This window comes from Cherax quadricarinatus, chromosome 94 (assembly GCF_038502225.1).
Source record: "Cherax quadricarinatus isolate ZL_2023a chromosome 94, ASM3850222v1, whole genome shotgun sequence".
Classification (NCBI taxonomy): Eukaryota; Metazoa; Arthropoda; class Malacostraca; order Decapoda; family Parastacidae; genus Cherax; species Cherax quadricarinatus.
This window is the reverse complement of record NC_091385.1, coordinates 393,675-415,094: the sequence shown is the minus strand read 5'-3', so window position 1 is coordinate 415,094 and position 21,420 is coordinate 393,675. Positions and strand designations below refer to the sequence as shown.

Here is a 21,420-nt window from a genome sequence, read left to right as displayed (position 1 = left end):
ATTTTTGAATGTCACTCTTATGTTTACAAGCTTCACCTATGCTTATAATGTTTTTCTGTTTATATGTACCTCAGGAGACTGGTTTACTATAATGGTTATTTAAAGGTATTTTTCTTTTAACCTTTTTAAGAGCTTTCATCCTGCCCTCTCAGATGGTACTCTTTTTTGGCCTCCTTTCCCCATCTAACAATTTCATAACCTTGAGTTTATAGACAAGACAGAGCTCCTAAGCTCCCCACATGATTAACCCTTAAACATAAAAAAAAATGTGTAATCAAATTTGGAAAATAAAATATTTTTTCTTGCCATTTTAAAGAGAGCATTTTTCTAAGTATTGAAAATGGGCAAATGTTTTGTTATTGGGATGAATTGTAAAGGACCTGCCTAGTATGGGCCAACAGGCCTCCTGCAGTGTTCCTCCTTTCTTATGTTGTTCTTATGTTCTTTTTTTTTTTTTTTTTTTTTTTTAATCACACTGGCCGATTCCCACCAAGGCAGGGTGGCCCGAAAAAGAAAAACTTTCACCATCATTCACTCCATCACTGTCAGATGGGCTAGTGAGAGTATAGGTAGTGTGGGGGTTGAAGAGGGGTGGGATAGTTTTAAAAATGTAGATTTAGAATGTGGGACAGAAATTTGTGGCTAATAGGAGGGTGGGTGTGGGAGGAAAGAGGAGTGATTGGTGGATTGATGAAGTAAAGGGTGTGATAAGAGATAAAAGGGTTACTCATGAAAGGTTTTTACAAAGCAGAAGTGATATAGGAAGGGTAGAGTATATGGAGAGGTGAAGAGAGTGGTGAGTGAGTGCAAAAGGAGAGCAGATGATAGAGTGGGCAAAGTGCTGTCAAAAAATTTTGCTAAGAATAAGAAAAAAAATTGGAGTGAAATAAATAGATTAAGAAAGCCTAAGCAGCAAATGGATTTGAAGTTACAAACAGAATAAGGGTTGGAGGTATTGGGATGATGGTGGGAATATTTTGAGGAACTTTTAAATGTTGATGAAGAGATGGAAGCAGGAATTTCATATATTGGCCAGGGAGATATTTTTTAGGAGTGGAGAAGAAACAGATGTGTGAGGAAGGTGCGTGAGGCATTGGGTAGAATGATAGGGAGGTAAAGCAGCTGGAACTGATGGGATCATTACAGAAATATTAAAAGCAGGTGGGGATATAGTTTTGGAGTGGTTGGTACTTTTCACTTAACTTTGTCCTTGGAGGCAAAGAGGGGAATGTATGAGAGTATAGTTTTACCAACGCTCCTGTATGGGTGTGAAGCATGGGTGATGAATGTTACAGCGAGGAGAAGGCTGGAGGCAGTGGAGATGTCATGTCTGAGGGCAATGTGTGGTGTGAATATAATGCAGAGAATTCGTAGTTTGGAAGTTAGGAGGAGGTGCGGGATTGCCAAAACTGTTGTCCAGAGGGCTGAGGAAGGGTTGTTGAGGTGGTTCGGACATGTAGAGAGAATGGAACGAAACAGAATGACTTCAAGAGTGTATCAGTCTGTAGTGGAAGGAAGGCGGGGTAGGGGTCGGCCTAGGAAAGGTTGGAGGGAGGGGGTAAAGGAGGTTTTGTGTTCGAGGGGCTTAGACTTCCAGCAGGCATGCGTGAGCATGTTTGATAGGAGTGAATGGAGACAAATGGTTTTTAATACTTGATGTGCTGTTGGAGTGTGAGCAAAGTAACATTTATGAAGGGATTCAGGGAAACCAGCATGCCGGACTTGAGTCCTGGAGATGGGAAGTACAGTGCCTGCACTCTGAAGGAGGGGTGTTAATGTTGCAGTTTAAAAACTGTAGTGTAAAGCACCCTTCTGGCAAGACAGTGATGGAGTGAATGATGATGAAAGTTTTTCTTTTTCGGGCCACCCTGCCTTGGTGGGAATCGGCCAGTGTGTTAATAATAATAATAAAATTAATATGGTACTTTTCTTCAATAAATGTATGAAAAGAGGGGAAGGTACCTCAGGATTGGCAGAAAGTATGTATAGTTCTTTTATATAAAGGGAAGGGGACAAAAGAGAGTGTAAAATTTATAGGGGAATAAGTTGACTGAGTATACCAAGTAACATATATGGTAGGATTATTATTGAAAGAATTCAAGGTAAAACAAAGAGCAGGATTGCAAATGAAAAAAAAGGGGGCTTTAAAATGGGTAGGGAATGTGTAGACCAAGTGCTTACATTGAAGCATATAAATGAACAATATTTAGATAAAGGTAGGGAAGTTTTCATTGCATTTATAGATTTAGAAAAGGTGGATTGTGTGGATATAGGAGCAGTGTGGCAGATGATGCAAGTGTATGGAATAGTAAGTTACTAAATGCTCTAAAGAGTTTTTATGAGGATAGTGAGGCTCAGGTTAGGATGTGTAGGAGAGAGGGAGACTACTTCCCAGTAAAAGTAGACCTTAGGGAACATAAACACACATGCAGTTTAATGTGATCCTTTATTGACAACGTTTCGCCCACACAGTGGGCTTTTTCAAGTCACAAACAGATCTACCTGGGGTGGAAGGCAAGCGAGTATTTATAGTCAGGTTCAGAATGTTTAGGTCAGGTGGAAAATGCTGCATCTGATGATCTACCAGGTGGGGTTATAGAGTCTAAAATCTTGGGTAGCTTGGAAGGGAGATTGGATAGTTGTGAGCAGACATTCTGCAATAGTAGTAGACTTTAGGGATGTGTAGTGTCACCATGGTTGTTTAACATATTTATAGATAGATTTATAAAAGAAATAAATGCTAGGGTGTTGGGGAGAGGGGTGGGATTGAATTATGGGGAATCAGATACAAAATGGGAGTTGACAGGTTACTTTTTTGCTGATAATACTGTGAGTGAATGGAGACAAATGGTTTTTAATACTTGACATGCTGTTGGAGTGTGAGCAAAGTAACATTTATGAAGGGGTTCAGGGAAACCGGCAGGCCGGACTTGAGTCCTGGAGATGGGAAGTACAGTGCCTGCACTCTGAAGGAGGGGTGTTAATGTTGCAGTTTAAAAACTGTAGTGTAAAGCACCCTTCTGGCAAGACAGTGATGGAGTGAATGATGGTGAAAGTTTTTCTTTTTCGGGCCACCCTGCCTTGGTGGGAATAGGCCAGTGTGATAATAAAATAAAAAAAAATAATACTGTGATTTTCGGATATTGTAAAGAGAAGTTGCAAAGGTTACTGGACAAGTTGGGGAGGGTATGTAATGGAAGAAAGTTGAGAGTGAACATAGATAAGAGTAAGGTGATGAGGGTATCAAACGAGTTTGGTAAAGAAAAATTGGATATCACATTGGAGAGAGGGAGTATGAAAGAAGGAAATGTGTTCAAATGTTTAGGTGTAGACTTGTCAGGAGATGGGTTTTCAAAGGATGAGTTAAACCATAGAATTGATGAAGGAAAAAAGGTGAGTGGTGCATTGAGGTATCTGTGGACGCAAAGAACATTATCCATGGAAGCAGAGAAGGGAATGTATGAGAGTATAGTGGTACCAACACACTTAAATGGGTGTGAAGCATGGGTTGTAAATCCTGCAGCAAGGAGGAGGCTGGAGGCAGTGGAAATGTGTCTGAGGGCAATGTGTGGTGTGAATATTATGCAGAGTATTCGTAGTGTGGAAATTAGGTGGTGTGGAGTTACTAAAAGTATTATTCAAGAGGGCTGAGGATGGGTTGTTGAGGTAGCTTGGTCATTTAGAGAGGATGGGCCAAAATAGGATGACTTGGAGGGGGTATAAATCTGTAGTAGAGGGGAGGAGGGGTAGGGATCATCCTAGAAAACGATGGAGGGAGGGGAGTGAAAGCTTTTGTGTGCAAGGGGCTTGGACATACAGCAGGCATGTGTGAGCATGTTAAATAGAAGTGAATGGAGACGAATGGTTTTCGGGACTTGACGAGCTGTTGGAGTGTGAGCAGGGTAAAATATTGTGAAGGGATTCAGAGAAACCAGTTATCCAGTCTTGATTCCTGGAGGTGGGAAGCACATTGCTTGCACCTTAAAGGTTAAAGGAGGGGTTTGGGATATTTGCTGTTTTGGAGTGACATCTTAACTGTCATATCTGGGCATTTCTTAAAAGACAGTGGTTATGTTTGAATGATGGCGAAAGGGTAGAATGATAGTGAATGTTTCTTTTTTTTGGCCACCGTGCCTCGGTGAGAGATGGCCAAAGTGCTGAAAAAAAATATCACTGTACAGTAGTAGTGATGTACTGTATTTCTACAAGGATTTCGTTCCTGGAGGTTATTATGAATTCAAAATTTATAAATACAGTGGACCCCCGGTTAACGATATTTTTTCACTCCAGAAGTATGTTCAGGTGCCAGTACTGACCGAATTTGTTCCCATAAGAAATATTGTGAAGTAGATTAGTCCATTTCAGACCCCCAAACATACACGTACAAACGCACTTACATAAATACACTTACATAATTGGTCGCATTCGGAGGTGATCGTTAAGCGGGGTCCACTGTACCACTAAATTGTATTTCCACAATAAAAAAGATTCAGATGTAATCACATTTTTTTCAGAAGTCGTCAATGTGTATTTATGGCTGTAATCTAGAATGGTTACTATTAAAATTTTGAACAAAATCCTATAAATAACTTTCAGTTTAGGGGCCATGCACTATGCCTCCTCCATCCCTTTCAAAAACAAAATTTGGGCATTGCAAAGAACTCAAGAATAATCAGCTACTGTACTATGTTCACAAGAATCTTTGGATAATTGAGGCACATGAATTTAGAGGTTTAATTATGTAAACTCTTTACTCTATTTACTCTTATCGTATCTTTGATATGCCAAAACAAAAGTAAAGGATATTGTTTTTTATTTATGTTATTTTAAATAATAGATTGATGTTTCCTCATCTTGAAGTGCAAAGTGTTCATAGTACAGCCAAGTCCTCTCCAGTAGGCCTACAGGTAGTCAATGTTCAGCTGAGTAAGAAATTACCTAGTTGTAACACATTTCCAGTGATTGTAGCACATTCTTTCTCTCTGAAGAATTTACTATCTGTCTTTGATACTTTTTCTTCTGTAGTTTATTTATAACGATAATCTTGTGTTTTCTCTGTTGGTGGTGTTAATACCTTTGATATACCTTTGAAGAATTTCGAGAGTACAGTGGATCCTCACCTAACGATGGCATCGCCTAACGTTAAATTCGGCTAACGATGCATTTAATGCTAACATTTTGCCTCGGCTAACGCTAAAAAAAGTCGCCTAACGTTATTCGGTCTTGGGTGTCAATTAATATCGTTAGGCGAGGGTCTACTGTATATCTGTTCTTTGAGCCCGGCCATGGGCCAGGCTCGTCTGGTGCTTGCCTGGTCAACCAGACTGTTGCTGCTGGAGGCCCACTGCCTCATATATCCATCACAGCCTGGTTGATCTGGCACCTGGTGAAGATACTTGTCTAGTTTCCTCTTGAAGGCTTCTACACTGGTTCCAGCAGTGTTTCTGATATCTTCTGGTAAGATGTTGAAAAGTCTAGGACCCTGGATGTTGATACAGTGTTCCCTTATTGTCCCCACCGCACCCCTGCTCCTCACTGGGTTTATTTTACACTTCCTCCCATATCTCTCACTCCAGTATGTTGTTATGGCAGTGTGCAGATTTGGAACCATGCCCTCGAGTACCTTCCAGGTATATATTATCATGTACCTCTCTCTCCTCCGCTCCAATGAGTACATGTTCAAGACTTGCAGGTGTTCCCAGTAGTTTAGGTGCTTTATTGGCTCAGTGTGAGCCGTAAACGATCTCTGTATTTGTTCCAGCTCTGATATATCTCCTGCCTTGAACGGGGCCGTCAGCACTGACCAATATTCTAAGTGAGGGAGCACTAGCGATTTGAAAAGTGTCACCATCGGCATTATTTCCTGGCTGTCGTGATCTTTGTCTTGTTATGGTCTTTAAAAGAAAGGTCCGCTGACATAATTATTCCTAGGTCTTTTACGTGTTCCTTACGTTCTATTTGGTGACCCTCTTGAGTTTTGTATATAGTGCTCCTTTTGAGTTCTTCATTCTTTCCTTACCTAAGCAGCTGGAACTTATCACCATTGAACATCATGTTGTTTTCCACTGCCCACTGGAAAACCCTGTTTATGTCTTCCTGTACTTTTCAGTGTCCTCTACCGTACTGACTTTCATGCTTATTTTAGTGTCATCTGCAAATGATGATACAAAAGTGTGCCGGGTGTTTTTGTCTCTTGTCTGCTATGAGGATGAGGAACAGCAGAGGTGCCAGGACAGTGCCTTGGGGCACTGAGCTTTTGACCTCGCTGATGCTGGATCTTGCCCTCTTCACTACTACTTTTTGTGTTCTGTGTGTTAGGAAACCGAAAATCCATCAGCCTACCTTCCCCGTAATGTGTTAAGAGATCATTCTAATTTGTTCTTTTTCTTCATTGCTAGGACATGTTTGTGAGTCGTAGTCTTGGGTACTTATCTTGTCATAGGTTTTTCTTTGGTTTTTCTGCTCTTGGTTTACGATAAAAATTCACGCTATTGAAGTGAACAACAGAAGCTTAGAAAATTTATTTGGTGCCAGAAAGTGAGGAGAATTATGTAAATAATAGGGAAATGATATATAAATGTGAGGAGGAGTAATCCTGGAGGGATATGGGATCAGCAGTAATAAAAAAAAATCACAATACTATGGTTGGAGTGGTTTGTTATTAACCCACAATCTAGAAAGGAAACATTAGATGATTTGGACCATGTGGGATTATTTTCAAGCCAAGAGTATGGCTAGATTGGAATCCATGTGTACCATGATAGTGGCTATCTTTGTACTTAGCAAATCAAAATTGTAATTACACATTGTAACCTTTACAAAGAAATAAACTTTATATATAGTGGACCCCCACATAACGATTACCTCCGAATGCGACCAATTATGTAAGTGTATTTATGTAAGTGCGTTTGTACGTGTATGTTTGGGGGTCTGAAATGGACTAATCTACTTAACAATATTCCTTATGGGAACAAATTCGGTCAGTACTGGCACCTGAACATACTTCTGGAGTGAAAAAATATCGTTAACCGGGGGTCCACTGTATACAGTACAAGGAAAACTTTTTATATTTTTCTTGGTAATTCTTGCAGGTTGACCACTATATTGAATGGCATGGAGTAGAAACTGACGAGGATGGTTGCCTTCTGGATTTAGGTATTGATGTAGATATCAGAGTAAAGGATACTAAGGGTCTGTTACAACTCGCTGATGGGCGTGTGGATGACAGCGTTCCTGAGAAAACTGTCCTCATTCGCAAAAAACCCAGACAGAGTTGGCAGTGTAAGGTGAGATCGCCTAACGACAATTTGATTTTGTTTGTCTTTTAGTTTTGAATGTAGTATAGTATTGTACTTGTAGTATTGTATTTTATGCAGCAAGGTGGCCCATGCAAAGTTTTTTCAGTAATAATGGTAGAATTACTGACAAAACGTTAGGTAAATGGACACAGCTGCAGCTAATGTGACATTTTATTGTGGCAACGTTTCGCTCTCCAGGAGCTTTATCAAGCCGCTACGCTCCTGGAGAGTGAAACGTTGCCACAATAAAATGTCACATTAGTTGCACTTGTGTCCTTTTACTTTACATATTGTCGTTAATTCTACCAACATTATTACAAAGTTAATTTAACTGAATCAGTATTGAAAATTATACATCTCACTTCATATTTTCGTGCTCTGCATAACTGTAAACTAGTTTAATGTAAGAGTTTACTAGCTTCTTCTCATCACCATTTAATACTAATGCATGACTTTGCTCATGTCCTCTGCTTGTGAGTGCTTTATTTATGAGACCACCTGTGAAAAATGCATGCCTTACCTACTTTTTTAATGCATTTCACAGGAATTATGAAGTGGATAGTACCATTTTCTTGCTAACCACCTACTCTTAACCCTTTGACTGTTTTGGTCGTATATATACGTCTTACGAGCCACCGTTTTTGACATATATACAGTAGGGCCCCGCTTTACGGCATTCCGTTAATATGGCGATGTCAAATTATGACCAAAATTTACTATACGGCAAGCGGTCTTTCAAATACGGCGTGCCCCACTTGGTTTGTTTACATTCTCCATGACGACATCCATTACGTCTGAAAACTTTCCAAAATTTCAAGTGTTTTAAAGTTATTGCGTATTATATATGTATTCTGATAATTATACTTGTGTACCTGTACCTAAATATACTTACACACTGTGCTGGTGTGCAGGTACACATTAAAATCACTAAAAATCTCTCTACTCATGACGCCACAGTAACACTACATAATAACAATCACTCTTGGGCACAATAAATGTGTTATTTTACATTAATATAGACATTTTCAGTAGTCCATCTATGATATTTTCTTCAAAGTTATATAAGAAACATGTTACATAGCATATAAACATGATACATACACTCACAGAATAAAAATTGACGTAAATATGAGATTTGTTTACAAAGCGGGTGTGTATAGTGTCGGAAGAATTACGTTTTCTCTAGTCAAACTGGGGGATAACTGTAGAAAAATATTCCTTTCGTATGCCTTCACTCTATATATAGCAATTCATGACCCTTGTGGGTTCAGCGCTTCTTTTTTATTATGACAATAATAATAATAATAATATAATAATAATAATAATAATATCATCATCCACTCTAAAAATGATGTGTTGCATGAGAATGGGAATGTTGCTGTTTGTTTATTCTGTACTAACTTGTACAACTTGTACACAATGTAAGAGTATTTGTATTGTGAGGTAATTATTATTATAATAAAAAAATATTGTGAGGTAAAAGTTTTGCCACCTCTTACAAACATACGTGAATGAACTAAAATAGACACACATTAACACGCATTTATTTCGCCTGACCAAGTGATCGCCCACTACCTGTTCAGTTTGTGTTCTTACATTGTCTGAACTCTGTATCTCGTTCTCTCGTTTACTCTTTCGTTAACTAGTTTGCTCTCACTGACAATGGCATCTAAGCTTAGGTGTGATAAAAAGAGGAGTCATAAGCCTCTTGCTTTAAGTGCCAAGTTAGAAATGATTAAACTGAGTGAACATGGTATGTCTATGACTGAGATAGCACGTAAGCTTGGTTTGGCTCCTCAAACAGTACAGTTGTGAACAATAAGGAGAAAGTGTTGCGGGAAATTAAAAGTGCTACACCAGTGAACACTAAAGCTATAAGAAAACGTGATAACCTTATTGCTGACATGGAAAAACTTTTAATGGTGTGGATTGACGATCAGACTAGTCACAATGTGCCTTTAAGCCGAGCCATTATCCAGTCCAAGGCCCTGAGTCTCTTCAATTCAATGAAGGCTGAGAGAGGTGAGGAAGCTGCTGAAGATAAATTCGCAGCTAGTAGAAGCTGGTTTAATAGGTTTAAGGAAAGAAATCAACTTCACAACATCAGAGTGCAGGGTGAAGCTGCAAGCGCCGACAATTTAGCTGCAGAAAATTATCCACGTGAGTTTGCCGAGATAATAGAACGTGATGGATATACCAAGCAACAGATTTTTAATGTGGATGAAACTGCATTATTTTGGAAGAAGATGCCATCTAGGACATTTATTGCTGAAGAAGAGAAGTCAATGCCTGGCTTCAAAGCTGCAAAAGACAGGTTAACACTCTTGCTAGGAGCTTATGCAGCTGGTGATTGCAAGTTAAAACCTATGATGATTTATCACTCAGAGAATCCTAGGGCCCTAAAGAACTATGCAAAAGGCAGCCTCCCTGTTTATTATAAATCCAATTCAAAAGCTTGGATGACTGCCGATCTTTTCATAAATTGGTTCACGGACTATTTTAAACCTACAGTTGAGGCTTACTGCAAAGAAAAGAAAACTCCTTTTAATGTTTTACTTGTTTTAGACAATGCCCTGCCCACCCTACAGCTCTACATGGTATGTACAAGGAGATAAATGTTGCTTTTATACCTGCAAACACAACTTCATTACTGCAACCAATGGACCAAGGTGTAATTGCAGCCTTTAAATCTTATTACCTAAGAAGAGCTTTCATTAAGGCTGTAAATTTCCTAGACAATGAAAAAATGCCTGGGCCTAAACAAAATAAATTAAAAACCTTTTGGAAAGGTTTCACAATTTTGGATGGTATTAAAAATATTAGAGATGCATGGAATGAAGTTAAAGAAACTACACTCAAAGGTGCTTGGAAAAATCTAATTCCTGAACTTATGGACGATTTCGAAGGCTTTGAGAATCCAGTGGAAGAAGTGATTGTAAATGTTGTGGATATGGCAAGGGACTTAGAATTGGAAGTGGAGCTTGAGGATGTGAAAGAATTGCTTCTTTCTCATGATGAGCCTCTAACAGATGAAGATCTTCTCATTGAAGAGCAAAGAAAGAAGCTTCATGAAGAGGAGATCCATCCTGATGATAGTCCTGTTGCCATTAAAGAAATGAAAACCCAGGATTTGGAAGAAGCTATTAACTATATAGAAATAGCAATGACAATTTTTGAGAAAATTGATCCAAATTTTGAACGAAGTTCAAAAGTGAATTCATCCCTTTCCCATGATGTTACATGCTATAAAGAAATTTTAAGGGAAAGGAAAAAAAAAATCCCTGAGGCAAAGTTCAATGCTTTCCTACTTTACTAAAGTATCATGCAAACCTTCAACATCAACAGTTAGCATTGAACAACCTTCAACATCAACATCTGGTCTTGAACAGCCCTCAACATCAACAGCATCAAGAGCTTCACACAAGTCTTCAAAACGAATAAAAGTCGAAGAATCAGATGATGGTGAACCATCTGATTTTATTCAGTAAACACCCTGCTACTCACCTCTCACACAATATTAATATTTAAGGTAAGTAATAAGTGTACTCTGTGTGTATCTTACTTTTTATTGTGTTTTTAATGCCTATTTCCATTGCTACCTTAATATAAGTTAGTGTAAACTTGTTGTCTGGCGTTTATTGCATATTTTGTGTGTTCTGATAATAATACTTTTGGACCTGTGTGGTAGCCGGGCGGAGGGATAACATTACGTTTTTCTCTGCTCAGCCATCAGAGAAACCGTGTATGAATCTGCGTTTGGGCGAGCCACTCCCCCACTCCGCTTTTGTTTACAATTTTTGGCATGAATTATTCATTACTTCTCTCTTCGTTTATGATGGCATCTGAAGGTAGTTGTTCAAAACGATTAAATTCAGTGAACAAGGTATGTCAATGCTAATAATATGGCTTTGGGCCACAGTGTAGGTGACCGGTAGGTGTAGCCCAGGCAGGCTACACCTACCGGCTACCTACACTGACTTCCTACAAATAAATACTACTCACCTTTCTTCCTACATTAAGACTACACATATTTTAAGGTAAATAATGAGTGTACTGTATGTGTATTTTAACTCTCTGGGCTGTTTTAAATATCGTATATTAAGTATGAGACGGGGAGCCAGGGCTACCTACACCTGGGCTACCTGCACCAGGGCTACCTACACCTGGGCTACCTGCACCAGGGCTACCTGCACCCGACTTCCTACAAGTAAGTACAGTGGACCCCCGCATGACGATCACCTCCGAATGCGACCAATTATGTAAGTGTATTTATGTAAGTGCGTTTGTACGTGTATGTTTGGGGGTCTGAAATGGACTAATCTAATTCACAATATTCCTTATGGGAACAAATTCGGTCAGTACTGGCACCTGAACATACTTCTGGAATGAAAAAATATCGTTAACCGGGGATCCACTGTATTACTCACCTCTCTCCCTACATTAATATTACAAATACTTTAAGATAAGTAATGAATATACTGTGACTGTATTTTACTTTTTACTGTGTCTTTAATGCCTAGTTCTATTACTAACTTAATATAATTTAGTGTAAACTTGTTGTCTGGCATTTGTATGCATTTATAAATGGAAAAAAATGGCGTTCTGCCTTCCAGCGATGTCTGATTTCCGGCGATAGCCTGGAACCTAACCCGCCATATAAGTGGGGCCCTACTGTATACATATGTACTCAAATTCTAGCGGCTTCAGATTAAGCAGGAGTAAGCTGGTAGGCCCACATGTGAGAGAATGGGTCTGTGTGCACCATATAAAAAAAATCCTGCAGCACGCAGTGCATTATAAGAAAAAAAAAACTCCGACCGTTTTTTTTTTTAATTAAAATGCCGACTTTGTGGTCCATTTTCGTATAGTATTTATGGTTGTATTCTCGTTTTCTTGGTCTCATTTGATAGAATGGAAAATATATTATAGAAATAGAGGTGATTTGATTGGTTTTACTATGAAAAATGGAGCTCAAAGTAGGGGAAATGTTTGATTTTTGCCAATGTTCAAAAGTAAACAAATGATGTAATTTTCCAATAAATATCCAAGTAGCCATTCTAATATGCAGTCATGAATGGGTTGACATTATTTATACAATTATTACAATATTGCAGTAGTCTGCATAACACTAAATCTTCTATTTTCTGTTTGAATAAAAATTCAAAATAGAAAGCAAGAGTAATATCAGAGGGGCCTGGAGATGTGACTGATGATCAAAGAAAATGTTATTTTAGAGCTGGGAATGTCTGCATTGTTCATTCTGGACCCTATTTTGAAATTGTCATATTTTTTAATTTTCGTGAAATTGGCCAAATTGCAAATTTCTGACCATGTTATTGGGTAGTTGAAATCGGTAAATGGGCAGTTTCTTGTGCTCAGTCGATAGAAAAAATGGAGTTCTAAAGAAATAGCTATGAGTTTGGTCGACTGGAACAATGGAATTAGCCGAAAATAAGGCTCAAAGTGGGCAAAATTGCTGATTCGTAATTATCACTGAGGTCGCTAGCTTTGCAAGAGCATAATTCTGTCAGTTTTCCATCAAATTTAGTTCTTTTGGTGTCATTACAATCGGGAAAAGATTCTCTATCATTTCATAATAAAAATACTAATTTTTTTTTTTAAATTTTGCGACACCAGGAGACACCTCAGGATTTGGGGTTGCAACTGTCGAGGGGTTAAATTCCATATAACTTCCATTATTTTACCCAGGTTAAAAACATTTTGGTCTTACATTTCACACCATTATTTAGAGGAGTTATCTCTGGGTTTTTTTCCTTCGGGCCAAAATGCATCATTCTGGCTTATCAGTTTTTGAACTCGCATACATACTGTATTATACTGTACTTCTTCAGTTTTCCTATCAGTTTAACATTAATTGTCTAGTTGAAGATCATTAGATAATGCCATAAACAGGTGGCAATTCCAAGAGGTTTCAAACTGGGAGAACCATGAAAAAACTCCTATGAGTTCTTCCTACTTAAAGTGCCTTGAATTACCTAAATGAAGATCGTGTGTGCACATCCTTCATTAATTGTAAGCTATCATTAATTTCACTTCTATTATGAACACAGATGTAGCTATGGCCTGCACACCTTGCTGTAATGTGATAGCCAAACCATACCCCGGCCGGGATTGAACCCGCGGTCAGAGAGTCTCAAAACTCCAGGGACGGGCTGGAGTTTTGAGACTCTCTGACCGCGGGTTCAATCCCGGCCGGGGTATGGTTTGTTTGCAATCGTGTCATTACGATTTCGTGAGTCATGTGATAGCCACTTAGGAATGAGCAAAAAAACAGCAGAGAATAAATTAATGCATTTCCTTCACCAAAATAAGCTGGTACTTACAGTGTATATAGCTTTTGTACAGTATTTACAGCTATGTACAATGAAGCAAATGCAAGCATAAGACACAGCGATCAGTAAGGCAAATGCAAGCACAAGACATGGTGGACCATGGCAACCAGCAGGGAAGGCACATCTGCTAAAGTTGCTTCATGAGTGTACCACATCACTTCACAGCTTTGGCGGGCTTCCTTGTAATTGGTTGGTTGAACCAAGATACGTCGGGGCCCCCGATCATTAAACCCATAGCACCTAGTTCGCTGGTTGGGAGGCATGCCTATATTGGGTGTGTGACACGCGCTGAATAAAATATAACATATTCTTCGTATCCCACAACTACTTAATATTTAATGTTATACACACAGTACTTCTTCTTCTTTCAACATACCAGCCATATCCCACCGAGGCAGGGTGGCCCAAAAGAAAAAACTAAAGTTTCTCTTTTTAAATTTAGTAATATATACAGGAGAAGGGGTTACTAGCCCCTTGCTCCCGGCATTTTAGTCGCCTCTTACAACACGCATGGCTTACGGAGGAAGAATTCTGTTCCACTTCCCCATGGAGGTAAGAGGAAATAAACAAGAACAAGAACTAGAAAGAAAATAGAAGAAAACCCAGAGGGGTGTGTGTGTGTATATATATGCTTGTACATGTATGTGTAGTGTGACCTAAATGCAAGTAGAAGTAGCAAGACATACCTGAAATCTTGCATGTTTATGAGACAGACAAAAGACACCAGCAATCCTACCATCATGTAAAACAATTACAGGCTTTCGTTGTACACTCACTTGGCAGGACGGTAGTACCTCCCTGGGTGGTTGCTGTTTACCAACCTACTACCTAGAACACACAGTACTTTTTTTTTTTTTTTTTTTTTTTTTTTTTTAAAAAAGTCGGCCGTCTCCCACCGAGGCAGGGTGACCCAAAAAAGAAAGAAAATCCCCAAAAAGAAAATACTTTCATCATCATTCAACACTTTCACCACACTCGCACATTATCACTGTTTTTGCAGAGGTGCTCAGAATACAACAGTCTAGAAGCATAAACATATAAAGATACACAACATATCCCTCCAAACTGCCAATATCCCAAACCCCTCCTTTAAAGTGCAGGCATTGTACTTCCCATTTCCAGGACTCAAGTCCGACTATATGAAAATAACCGGTTTCCCTGAATCCCTTCACTAAATATTACCCTGCTCACACTCCAACAGATCGTCAGGTCCCAAGTACCATTCGTCTCCATTCACTCCTATCTAACACGCTCACGCACGCTTGCTGGAAGTCCAAGCCCCTTACCCACAAAACCTCCTTTACCCCCTCTCTCCAACCCTTTCGAGGACGACCCCTACCCCGCCTTCCTTCCCCTATAGATTTATATGCTTTCCATGTCATTCTACTGTGATCCATTCTCTCTAAATGACCAAACCACCTCAACAACCCCTCTTCTGCCCTCTGACTAATACTTTTATTAACTCCACACCTTCTCCTAATTTCCACACTCCGAATTTTCTGCATAATATTTACACCACACATTGCCCTTAAACAGGACATCTCCGCTGCCTCCAACCGTCTCCTCGCTGCTGCATTTACCACCCAAGCTTCACACCCATATAAGAGTGTTGGTACTACTATACTTTCATACATTCCCTTCTTTGCCTCCATAGATAACGTTTTTTGACTCCACATATACCTCAACGCACCACTCACCTTTTTTCCCTCATCAATTCTATGATTAACCTCATCCTTCATAAATCCATCCGCCGACACGTCAACTCCCAAGTATCTGAAAACATTCACTTCTTCCATACTCCTCCTCCCCAATTTGATATCCAATTTTTCTTTATCTAAATCATTTGACACCCTCATCACCTTACTCTTTTCTATGTTCACTTTCAACTTTCTACCTTTACACACATTCCCAAACTCATCCACTAACCTTTGCAATTTTTCTTTAGAATCTCCCATAAGCACAGTATCATCAGCAAAAAGTAACTGTGTCAATTCCCATTTTGAATTTGATTCCCCATAATTTAATCCCACCCCTCTCCCAAACACCCTAGCATTTACTTCCTTTACAACCCCATCTATAAATATATTAAACAACCATGGTGACATTACACATCCCTGTCTAAGACCTACTTTTACCGGGAAGTAGTCTCCCTCTCTTCTACACAGTACTTATTATTATTAATACATCGGCCGATTCCCACCAAGGCAGGGTGACCTGAAAAAGAAAAACTTTTCATCATCATTCACTCCATCACTGTCTTGCCAGAGGGGTGCTTTACACTACAGTTTATAAAACTGCAACATTAAGACCCCTCAATCTCCAGGACTTAAGTCCGGCCTGCCAGTTTACCTGAATCGCTTCATAAATATTACTTTGCTCATACTCCAACAGCACGTCAAGTATTAAAAAACATTTGTCTCCATTCACTCCTATCAAATATGCTCACGCATACTTGCTGGAAGTCCGAGCCCCTTGCACACAAAACCTCCTTTACCCCCTCCCTCCAACCTTTCCTAGGCCGACGCCTACCCCGCCTTCCCTCCACTACAAATTTATACACTCTCAAAGTCATTCTGTTTTGTTCCACCTCAACAACCCTTCCTGAGCCGTCTGGACAACAGTTTTAGTAATCCCGCACCTCCTCCTAACTTCCAAACTACGAATTCTCTGCATTATATTCACACCACACATTGCCCTCAGACATGACATCTCCACTGCCTCCAGCCTTCTCCTCACTGCAACATTCATCACCCATGCTTCACACCCATAAAAGAGCTTTGGTAAAACTATACTCTCATACATTCCCCTCTTTGCCTCCAAGGACAAAGTTCTTTGTCTCCACAGACTCCTAAGTGCACCACTCACCTTTTTCCCCTCATCAATTCTATGATTCACCTCATCTTTCATAGACCCATCCGCTGACACGTCCACTCCCAAATATCTGAATACATTCACTTCCTCCATACTCTCTCCCTCCAATCTGATATCCAATCTTTCAAAATTACTTAAATTGTCATTGCCATGGTGGTGACAAAATTTTGAGTTATAAAGTTATTTTATTCACAGGAATGTCAGCAAGTATTTTCCAAACACTTTGACTTTCTTCGTCATGTTCGTGAGGTTTGTACTGAGGTGAGCCAGAGTAACAAGCCCTCTGTCTCAAGAGGAGGGAATTTTAAGTGCCAAGAACCAGGCTGTAGCCATCTTTCATTTTATCAGGTTTGTACAACTTAGGTGATGTTCTTGCATGTACTGTAATTTATTGACCTGCCAAAGCAATTTATTTGCTGTGTGTGTGTGTGTGTGTGTGTGTGTGTGTGTGTGTGTGTGTGTGTGTGTGTGTGTGTGTGTGTGTGTGTGTGTGTGTGTGTGCATACATCCATGTGAGAGAGAGAGAGATAGAGATAGATATATATAAATATATATAGAGAGAGATATATAGATAGATATAGAGAGAGAGATATATATATAGAGATAGATAGATATATCATACCAGAAATTTATATATTCAGTATTGCACTAGTTTCAACCTGTAATTTTGACAAATGTTTCATTTAGCATTTTGAGTTTATAAACAGAATTTTTTATTTAAAATATAGACCTCCATTTATTTTGTAACATTTGGCAGTTTCATATTTAGTTAAGCAGTTATGTCTTGTGTATTTAGAATCTTCCCTTCCCCTCCCCCCCTCTTTTTTTTAAACAATTAAGTTTTATAGCTTATGCTTAAGCCTTATTAACCTTTGACCCTTGAAGGGGGGGGCCTTGATGCTGGTGATGGGCTCTTAATTTACAGACTTAGAGCCATCCTCTTGAATAAACTCTAACTACCTCAGATTTCTTAGGCACTTCGACCATAAAACTTTAGTGTTTCTCCGTAAATTTAATAATAATTAAGCTTCAGTAACGAACTTGAACATTTTTGAATACTTGCTAATGATTGTATTGTGTATTTTTTTCCAGGTGAAACTTCTGTTTAAGCATATGGAAGAAGTCCATAATATTGTAGTGCCCAGAGAATTCAAAACTTTTAAAAACCTTGAACTGTTCTACCAGTGGCTGACTGGTGAAGAAAAGAAATATAATGTACGTTACATAAGAGATACAACTCGCATTGAGAAGAATGACATGAAGCTCATCCAGATGGTGTGTCATAGATTCCATACAGCTAAAGTAAGTTTCCTTATAGCATTTTGTGTGGATGTCACATGACTCTGAAGGAGGGGTGTTAATGTTGCAGTTTAAAAACTGTAGTGTAAAGCACCCTTCTGGCAAGACAGTGATGGAGTGAATGATGGTGAAAGTTTTTCTTTTTCGGGCCGCCCTGCCTTGGTGGGAATCGGCCAGTGTGTTAATAATAATAAAATCACATGACGATCTGTTGGAGTGTGAGCAGGGTAATATTGAGTGAAGGGATTCAGGGAAACCGGTTATTTTTATATAGCCGGAGTTGAGTCCTGCACTTTAAAGGAGGGGTTTGGGATATTGGCAGTTTGGAAGGATATGTTGTGTATCTTTATACGTATATGCTTCTAAACTGTTGTATTCTGAGCACCTCTGCAAAAACAGTGATAATGTGTGTGATTGAGGTGAAAGTGTTGAATAATGATGAAAGTTTTTTCATTTTGGGGAGTTTCTTTTTTGGGTCACCCTGCCCGGTGAGAGACGGCCGACTTGTTGAAAAACAAAAAAAATCACTAGTATAGACACATAGAGTATCCAATTGCTCATGTTCGTAAATTCAAATACCCATGTCATCAATGTTATGAATGCACATTAGAAATTAGAAAGGTTGACTTCATTGAGAAGCTGTCAGCTGGTGCATACTTTGTTGAGATTAATACATACTCCAATAATGTTTTGCTTGTATGCAAACTTTGCACCAAAATTAAATGTACTCTTTATTTTCCTTTTTACAGATTGATCAGTCGAAAGAGAAACGAGACAGTGAAACAGAGAGCGACTCCCCTAATAAACAGAAGCGAAGGTGGTTTGTTAGAATACAACGATCGAGCAACTGCCATGCTCGTATCCACCTAAAAGTGCAGTACAATACTATAACTCAGGACTATGATGGAGAAACACAAATGGTGTACTATCCTCAGCACACACACACTGAAGTGGATCATCCACAGGAACTTATGAATCGTATCATGGAAAGGCATGCCAGAGACAAATCAAATTACCTTTCTAGAAATGGTAACCGCAAACGATTTAAACAATTTAGCCCACATCTGTCACGAGGAACAGTTAGCAAAAGCAAAGGTGGTAATAGTGATGTTGGACTGGAAGAATTATTAGTTGCAACAGGTGAGGAGAGAGAAGTGACTGGTCAGCAAGTAGTGACGCAAGGGACACTGAAACTTGAAGGTTCAGTGAAACTTGAAGGTTCAGCACTGACTGTTGATCAGTACATGAAAGAATTTTGTCAAACGCAACTGGAAGGAGAAGTTGATGGAACATCATTGGTGGTTTCAACTAGTGGAGCTACTGGAGCATCATCTACTGTCCGCCAAGCTGGTAGGCAACATGGGACATCTGCTGTCCTTATGGAAGGCGATGAGACAACTTTAGAAACACCAGCAATGTTTGTGGACAGTGATAGTCAGTCAGCAGTGTTAGTTGAAAGTGGGGAGCCTGGCACATATGTAGTTCAGGATGGAATGGTGAGTGTGTCTCAAGGAGAAGCTAGCCAAAAAGAGGACGGTACAGAAGAATACGTACTACCTGCAGATGAAGCAGAGTGGACCAAGTTGTTCGATGTTCTCCGTCTCAGGTTGATGACTTCAGAACTCAGTGAACAGGAAAAGAGGGATGGGGAAAGCTTATTGTCTTATCAAAATGTTATATCATACTTGCCATTGACAGAGCAGGTCACTATATTTCAACAGCTCTGTCTTTTGACTAACACAGCTATTGAAACTGCTGAGTAAGGCCTTATACCTTCATTTTATATTGGCATATACAGTATATTCATTTTTTAAATGCAAAATATTTAAATTAAATTGAAATTAATATATGACTCTTATTGTTTCTGAGTTATAAAGTCTCATATGTACAAATGAAAAGATAATAGTTAATTTTCATAATTTAGCTTGAAATTTGCCATTGAATTATGCTGGTTGTTAAGTGGATCTTATAAAATTTTTGTAAATTTTGTTCATTAGTAAAAGCTTAGAACAATTTCAGTTTTGCACAAATTGTAAATAAATTCAGTCAGTAACAATAAATTTCCATATATATACCTAAATGGCTTTAATAATAGTTGTAAAAGCACTGATTTGCAAAGTGTTTATGAAATGTAAATATCCATAAATATATTTTTATGTATTAATCAAGATTAGGTCATTTAGGTGATAATGGAAATGACCCAGTATATTAATAGTTCTGTGCACCAATCTTTGATATGTAAATAGCAGATATTAATTAAATGTGTTCTTCAGTAATATTGAACAAGAGAAGGCTGTGTTGATATAGGTATAAAGCAATGTTGTAAATGTATGAAAGGCTCAATATTAGTGATAACCACATTATGTTATGATATAAATTTGTTGAGTATTGTTATGCTCATTTATGAATGAAGAGTTAAGATTTTTACCTGAAACTATCTTGTTAATTTCTCCAAAAAATTCCTAGATTGTGACATCCGAGCAGAATTGGTTATTAGGAAATGCTAGTTTCTTCCACACTTTATATTCATCACAAGGACATTCACAATTGGCTGATATATTTTCATTATTTTCATGTACTTTCCTTTCCCAGAGATTTGAACACGAAGTCCTAGTGAATCAGAGTACCTGATACCTGTGCTCTTGTATTGCAAGTGCTAAGCTTATTGCTTGGTTGCTTTTATGTATAGTTGTAAAAAGACACAAATCTATTTGCCTGTCAAGTACCTGCTAAAGAAATATTAAATCCACACTTTTGTTTACCAGTCCTCTGTTGTATTTTGTTAGCAACAATTGTATACAGTATGTAGGCACATGAACAGAGCTTGCGGCACAGCAGGGCAAGTTTTGTCTTACCATTAAGCTAGGTAAAATGTGTTTAACCAGCATTTTATTGATGCTCAGAAGATGAATAGGAAAACTATGCATCAGATTGTGGTAAGTCATAATAATGCTCCCCTGATGATGGTTCCTCTATGATATGGTGGGTTCTAATGACCATCCCCCTGATTAAAATAGTCTGTATGGCCCCCATGGATTTAGCAATTGTCTTTGTACTAATACAGTACCTTGGTTCAGATATGCTGACGATATGTTCATCACGTGGGACAAGTTGGGGCCCCTTCAAGTTGTGTTAGAAACTATTCCATTCATACAGTTGAAAGTAAAACAGAGACTCCAGAACACGACCACCATCACCCAGTCTGATCCCAACAAGCTTAGCAACCTTTCCTCCAAGAAATGCAGGAATCCAGTATCCTCAGATGCACCAGGGGTCTAATTCCCTACAATCATGGCACAAAAATACAAGTCATGAAGATCTCCCCAGTATCAAGGCACCTCCCTTACGTTGATATGATAAAGCTGTATACAATGAAATATCAAAAGTTTGCCCTGCACCCAGGGCAGTGTCAAGGGAGGAGTGTATGAACCCCCAAAATTCCATCAGACCCTCCAGAATCCCCCAAATAATAACTCTGCTTCACAATAAATCCCTGAGCTGCCTCATTGAACCAGACTGCCACCTATAAGCCCCAAATATATAAAAATTCTGGAGCTGCCCCCCCCCCCTCTTCAATACTCTCAGCAGTGTCTCAAATG

At 38.9% G+C, this 21,420-nt stretch overlaps 1 protein-coding gene across 2 annotated transcripts in view; it reads left to right on the top strand.

The window, feature by feature from the left end:
• LOC128700900 (uncharacterized) overlaps window positions 1–20,570 on the top strand; it is a 57,687-nt gene extending 37,117 nt beyond the window's left edge. For both annotated transcript variants that reach the window (XM_070104710.1, XM_070104711.1), the window contains exons 11-14: window positions 7,092–7,286; window positions 16,718–16,870; window positions 17,615–17,824; window positions 18,571–20,570. In XM_070104710.1, the coding sequence (XP_069960811.1) occupies window positions 7,092–7,286; window positions 16,718–16,870; window positions 17,615–17,824; window positions 18,571–19,584 (1,572 nt within the window). In that variant the 3' untranslated portion in view covers window positions 19,585–20,570. The remainder of the gene's footprint in view (window positions 1–7,091; window positions 7,287–16,717; window positions 16,871–17,614; window positions 17,825–18,570) is intronic.
• Window positions 20,571–21,420: the final 850 nt, after the last annotated feature.